This window comes from Wasmannia auropunctata, unplaced genomic scaffold, assembly GCF_000956235.1.
Source record: "Wasmannia auropunctata unplaced genomic scaffold, wasmannia.A_1.0 LD335594.1, whole genome shotgun sequence".
NCBI lineage: Eukaryota > Metazoa > Arthropoda > Insecta > Hymenoptera > Formicidae > Wasmannia > Wasmannia auropunctata.
The window spans coordinates 16,089-23,216 of NW_012027296.1; the positions used below are offsets into that span (position 1 = coordinate 16,089).

The 7,128-nt window shown below is 28.6% G+C and overlaps 1 protein-coding gene across 2 annotated transcripts; it reads left to right on the forward strand.

Annotated features, from left to right (window-relative positions):
* The first annotated feature begins 2,843 nt into the window (after positions 1-2,843).
* On the forward strand, positions 2,844-6,861 carry LOC105456662 (alpha-tocopherol transfer protein-like). 2 transcript variants are annotated; one of them, XM_011700866.1, is made up of 4 exons: positions 2,844-2,938; positions 4,110-4,403; positions 5,822-6,185; positions 6,493-6,861. In XM_011700866.1, the coding sequence occupies exons 2-4, from the start codon at positions 4,120-4,122 to the stop codon at positions 6,745-6,747; spliced, it is 903 nt and encodes a 300-aa protein (XP_011699168.1). In that variant the 5' UTR covers positions 2,844-2,938; positions 4,110-4,119; the 3' UTR covers positions 6,748-6,861. The 2 variants fall into 2 exon arrangements, with proteins under 2 accessions (XP_011699168.1, XP_011699169.1); XM_011700867.1 differs by having other exon boundaries at positions 5,822-5,948.
* Positions 6,862-7,128: the final 267 nt, after the last annotated feature.

Here is a 7,128-nt window from a genome sequence, read left to right on the forward strand (position 1 = left end):
ATAATTCACTCAGGTGTTTTTCTCTTTTTCTCTCTTTCTCTGAAGCACATTACGGAAATATTGCCATTTAATATTTGCAAAAAACAAACTTGATATTTACAAAGTGTTCCGAGAATTAATTTAAAAACTTCAAGTTAGATGTGCCACGTCTTCCCGTTATCCGATCGAGCTTAGCTTTTACACAATTTTTTATTCACCAAATGGAACAACTTTAGGGGGCATCGTGAAAAAAATTCAGAAGTCAAAAATAAGGTCCACCCTACTGTCCACGTTTTACCATTAAGTACCGGGCACCCTGTATACATATCGATAATCGAGTACGGACGCATATTTACACGCAGAACGCACGCTCGCCTGCATCTTTTCCAAGAAGCCTTCGATTAATCTCCTAACAAGAAAATAGCAATGTAAGTGAATTTACATTATCATTCAATCCTTAATTCCCTTTTCTCCTCCATTTTGATAACATTCTGTCGGGTGACAAAGGGCTAATGGGGATTGCTCGTAGGGATGATACGGGGGATGCTCGTAGGGATGATACGGTCACGACATTCAAGTAGGTAGATGCAACTGCGCCGAATGCTGAAGGCCTATTACAAGGGGGAGACCTTCGACCAGTTTTCGAAACCCGCCGGCCAGTCGCCGCGCCTGCTCCACCTTCACCTCGCCTCTGCAGCCCGCGCCAAGATTGAACCTGGTGAGTGCCTCATGCGTGTTACTATGTGTCAGAATTTTTTATTATTTTCGAACTGTGAATAATTTCTAGGCTTTATCTTTAAGATCATTCGGCCTTCTAACCGAACAGGATTGACAATTTGGATAATGCGTTGACCTTGACACGTGTGTGGAGAAGGAGGAAACCCTGTTGAATTTTGCATCACTGAAGATGGCTCGAAACGGAGCCGAAACGTCTGCTATTGTGCTTAAGTAACTATTAAAAATTAAACATTTTACGCGCACTAAGTACCGCGCTCAACTCTTATTAGCCTTTTCCCCAATTCTTGTTTTTTAAAGTGCGAGTGTCCGTTAGTTCACTATTTTTATTTAAAAGTTTTTTATTTGCAACAATAACTTTTTTATAATACATAATTTCTATTCTCTATATTTATGCAAACCAAAAAATACAGTAAAATCGAACACTGCAATTTCATACGGATTACAATAATAGTAATGTTAATTCTATAAGGTATTTTAAGTGCTTTAGCATCTCGTGGATGCTAAATAAAATGTATGATTTAATTAATGGACTTCTCAAAATTTCGAATAAAAGCAATGACAATAGCTCATTCTCCTCGGTATTATCGTGTTTCTTAATCTTAAACCAAGCTCGAAGGCAGAATTTTAATGTGTAGAGTGGAGGTAAATGCGAATCGAAAATATTCGTAATCATATTCACAAATATATACATTCAAATCGCATAAAAAGTATTTTTTCAACTTTCTATGAATATAAAAAAAGTAGTATTTATACTCGTATTTATATTCATTATTTACTTCTTCATTTATTTATTCATTTATTCGAATATTGGATGTATTCATCGGACACACTAGATTCTCCAGCTTAAAAAAGTGAAGGGGAGTTACGTAATTTGTCCATGCTTTTTACCATAAAAAAGAAAAGGAAAATAAAACCATTGCCATCTTATAAAAAATAAATAAATAAAATTTGAGCAATAAAACTATAATTTGTTATAAAAAAATATTTTTTTTATAATAAAAATAAATATTTATGTGGAAAAATTTGAACAAAATTATTTGATAAAAATGATTTTAATGTTATTTAGATAGTAATAATTCTCATAAAAAAATTTGTTGTTTAGTAGTTGATAATACTTAGAGAGCCGAAATTGATAAACAAAAGTGCAGAAATGTCACAAAAAAGATATAAAGGTCGATTTATTATCGATAAATAATTAAAATAAAAAATACATCTTTGTACTTTTGATAAAAACAAAAAAGAGAAAGTGTCGAAAAATATGATACTCTAAACTTATTTCCCGTAAAAAAAAAATATCAATTAATTAATCTTGAGATTATAAGTCATGCCATATAAATTGACGTTGCCTCGATTTAACAAATATAATATCATTATCTAAATATAATAGATTTTAATAATTCATAAACATTTTACACACTCTTATACGAAAATAATACGGTCAGAATTCATCCTCTTAATTAAAAAATGTTTTTTAAACTTTATTCTTTCATATGGATATAACCTTTTAATTTTCATATATTTTGTTAACAAATAAATTATTTTAAACTCTTTTTCTCAAAAGGATTTAAGTTATTTTAGAGAATTATTTAAAGAAAACTGTACGGTTAAAAAATTAAATGCCTATACGGAAAAAAACGATTTTATTGAAGTCTAAAAATTTTGCTAAATACAGATCTGAAAATATTTTTTTGTTAAATCATCAAAATAATTTGTTAGAATATTAAAACTGATAAGCATTGCTATAAAACGTTTTATTATTCTAGCAGTTATTTTGACTTTCGCACAAAATTATTTTGATTATTGAACAAAAATTATTTTCAGATCTGGATTCAGTAAAATTATTCTTTCCGTATAAATATTAATTATAAACTTATTCTCGAAATTTGATTAAGTTTTTATATTATATGAAAAAACTGGAGAACCTTCTTAAGCGCTCTTTCAATTATTTATGCCACGAAGACGTGCTACTTAAACTTTGCCACGCATACGTTGCGATCGTATAATGCTCATAAAAAATACACTTAAACATATAAATGTGTTTTTGAAATGTGCATTTCTGTATACCACTCGATTTTTAGAATCGATTTATAAAATTGTACATATAGAAAACCGATTCCAGCAGTGCTTGCCAAGTCTCCGAACTGTTCAGTACATCTTCACTAACTTGAAACACTTGGAAGGAAAATAATATTGTAAAGGAAAGGAAGGATTATTTAATAAGGTATTCAATTCGTTAATACTTATAAATTATATTCAATTTAGGCATGTTATAATCTACATAAATCATATGTATAGATATTAAACGTTATCTTTATATTGGTGAATAAATAAGGAATGTTCCAATAATGAACATGCAATGTATATACATATAACAATTAGCTGTTATAATTTTCTATCTACCTTAGTTACATAATATTTATCATCAGATTTATGCGTACAAATCATATTGCAAAATAACACGATTAGAATAAATACAAAAGAGGATTTGTATAACATAATTCAATTAACAAATTAATCTAGAATCTTAATTTGATAAATTATACTATTAATTATTCTAAGATATTTATGGGAAGAGACAAGTGTCTGGGCAAAATTCGTTTAGTCGAAATAAGATATTTGGGGACTTCAAATTTTCATTTTTATAAAATTTGACTTATTCTCAATTTTGCCCAGACACTTATCTTACTTGACGTTTCCTCTCTCTCTCTCTCTCTCTCTCGATTAGATAATAACTAAAATATTTGATTATATACGTAGTTTAAGTTTATTAACAATAGTCAGGATAAGAGGCCAAAGACGAGTGAAATACAGGTGTCAGTTCATATTCAGTAACTACTATGTGATTTTTACATGCTCTAGCTTTAACGAACTGCCGACTGCGAGCCGTTACTATCGTTCAACGCAGCTTTGATTGAAACAAAATGATTTATTAGATGCAAGTGAGCATCACTACTCATTAAATTGTTTAACAGCGTGGTGATAAGGTTCTGTTCCAATCAAAGCTGCGTTGAATCCGATAGTAACGGCTCGCAGTTCGTTGAAACTAGAGTATGGAAAAATCACACAGTTACATATATTGAATATAACTGACACCTGTATTTCGCTTTTTGGCCTCTTATCCTTATTATTGTTTACAATAACAAGTTAATTCTGCTTTACATGATTAATTTCTGATTAGTTGTTCAAAAAATAATTTGTTATCAAACTATCTATTAAAAAATATCATTTTTTCACTAATAACTAATCAGTTTTACAAATTTATTTTCTTAATCATTGAACTATCTACAATAAATTTAAAATAATAAAAGCTGACTTTTTTGTAAACGACTTTCCCTAGATATTTTTCTACTCACAACCAGATACAATAAAATAATTTTATTTTACAATTTAAGCAAAATTTCAATGTCAACAATAAAAAGTATCACATTAGAAGAAAAAATGAAGAAGAATCCTCAATTGAAGTTATTTATACAATCACTGAGAGAATGGTGCAAGAAACAACCGCATTTGCCAAAAATTGAGGATTCCTTTCTTGCTTTGATTCTTCATAAGAATGATTATCAAATGGAACCAACGAAAAACACAATTGAGAATTATTACACGATCAGGACGCACTTACCAGAATTTTTTGGTAATCGAGATCCGCTCAGGGAAAAGACTTGGCTACAACAAGACTTCAAAATCACGTAAGAACTTTATAAATATTAGTGAGCAAATAGTAATAGTATAACTTGTTAATAGAGTACGGTCGGGTATTATAGTATTACAGGTAATATGAGCATCCTTTATATTTTTGCGACAGTTGGTATTAATATAGTGCAATCTGCTGTGTAAAAGATTTGTTTTCAAACCATTCCAGTGTGCTACGGGGTTTGCACTTATTTTGGAAATTTATCAAATTAAATAAGAATGCATTTTATTTTCTTACGTTTTTCTCTTTATTTCATAAGATTCACAACTTATACTGAGATAACATATTTTGTTCTGCATTATCATAAAGTAAACAATATTTAGTCGTCCTAATCTCACAAATTCTTAAGACCATTATTAATTTGTTAGATATGAGGCTTTTTCAAACAGTATGTGTATGGTCGTCTATTATGCTCATATTACTCTTACAGTAGTCTACTATAAACACCGTCAACTTTTGCGAACTGGAAGATAAGTCTTTTGTTATTTTATTTATTATTTTAAATTAACAATATAGAACTTTGAAAAAAACTTTTCAACATCTGGTTGATTTTGGATACGCGTATGTCCGTTGTAAGCAATGGATCTATGCAGAATATGTAGGAATTAACAAAAAAGTAAAGATTTGAAATTATTATTAATACATTATTTTGTGACAAGAGAATAATTACATTTTAAACATTTTTTTTGTTAGAATGTTTTAATATTGTTAAAGTAAAAAGTTTTTATTGAAATATTAAACGTTTATTCTAAAATGTTTAAATATTATGTTTTCTTTTTCTTCTAAGGTCTACATTTAATCGTTTTCTGATAAATAAGATAATTATATTTTAAATGTTTATTTTATTTAGAATATTTCAATACTATTCAGGTAAAAAATATTTTAGTCTAATTGATATGTTAAATGTTTATTCTAATAAAATATTTTTAATATTATTTTTTATTTCTACATAATTTAAAAGAAATTTCTGTGTTCATATCATCCTCAGATGCCCATATTATTCTACCCAGAGAATAATATGAAAACTGTTTGTGTAATAAGAATATCCTCCACCATTTAATTATTTGCATTAATATAATCAATTCTAATAACAAAATATATAGAACAACAACAGACCTATCAAATAGTAAAAGCAAGATTTTCTTGTTGTTCAATATGCAAGAAATATCAAAATATTTTCTTAAGGTGCTGCAATATGTCAATTTTACCCTATATGTAAAATGTTAGTTTACAATATTCAAAATATTTCAAGTATATACATTTTGAGATCTATGCAAAAAAAAATAAATCCTGTAAAATGTATATTAAAATTTAATTATAGATTTTTAAAAGTATAACAAGATATTTTTGCTAACATTTTGATAAATTTTGATATATACTGATATATTAATACATTAATTTGATTAAAAATAGGACTGCTTTTCCTCTGAAAGCAACAACAAAGGATGGCTATAAAATATCATATGGATCAATACTAGACCCCGATTCTTCTCTCTATGACTTTAATAACGCTCTCAGGAAGGCCTTGATGTCAATTGACGTAAATATTTTGATAGATGGTATTACGGATGGTTATGTCATGATTTTCGACATTAGCAAATTATCCTTTGGTCATGTTACACGAATGAGTCCATTGGCATTAAAAAAATTTTTATATTATTTCCAAGAGGCAGCACCATTTCGTCTAAAGGAAATCCATGTCTTAAATGCGCCATCCGCCATAGAATTCTTAATGAACACAATAAAACCTTTTATGAAGAAAGAACTGATAGACATGGTAAATATTACAAATTTAATTAATTATAAACTTCAATTGTAATTATTTAACAATACGCGCGTTTTTGAGTAATGCAGTTATATTTGCAAAGGACGCTATGTAACGTAGCAAGTATATAATTTTAATATCACAAATAACTATTATATTTTTAACTGTATTTTTTAAAATTTAAGCAAATCTAGATTTTAACCAAATATAATTACCCGTAACACCAAAAATTTAATTTAAAACGTATTTACTCAATGCAACTGTTCTGCTTATAAGCAGTACACAAACAAGTTTTTCTGAATTTATTCAACTCTTCTAGGTACATTTTCATTCATCGTTAAAGAGCCTTTCCGAATATATCCCAGTGGATGCGTTGCCAAACGAAACGGGCGGAAAAGCGGGTTCTGTACATGAATTCAATAAAATTGAAATGAAGAAAATCGAGGATTATCGTGAATGGTTTCTGCTGGACAATACCAGATGTGTTAACGAAGCATTAAGAATTGGCAAGAGCAAATCAGCGAGTGATTTGTTTGGTATAGAGGGCAGTTTTAGAAAACTCGATATAGATTAAAAAAGATTTACAGCGCGCTAACTTCATACGATTTATAGCTAACTCTATTCTTGTGAATCTCTTTTAATATAATTTTGAGCTTTGTATTTTGTATTGTTTTATTATGTAATTATTGTGTCGTACATTTATCAAAGTTAAAACAATTTTTTACGCAAGCATTTCATAATGTTTCAATTTATTAGTAATTTTAATATTATATACACGGAGAAAAATAATTTGCTAGCATAGAAGATTTTATGCTGTTGTAGCAAATTTTGACAGTTAATATATGGCTAGCAAAGAGACTTGTTATTTTTTATTACTGATATTGTAATGCACGACTTTTTAAAATAAAAATTTGTATTTTTTCCCAAGCATTATTACTGTCTCTTATACACATCT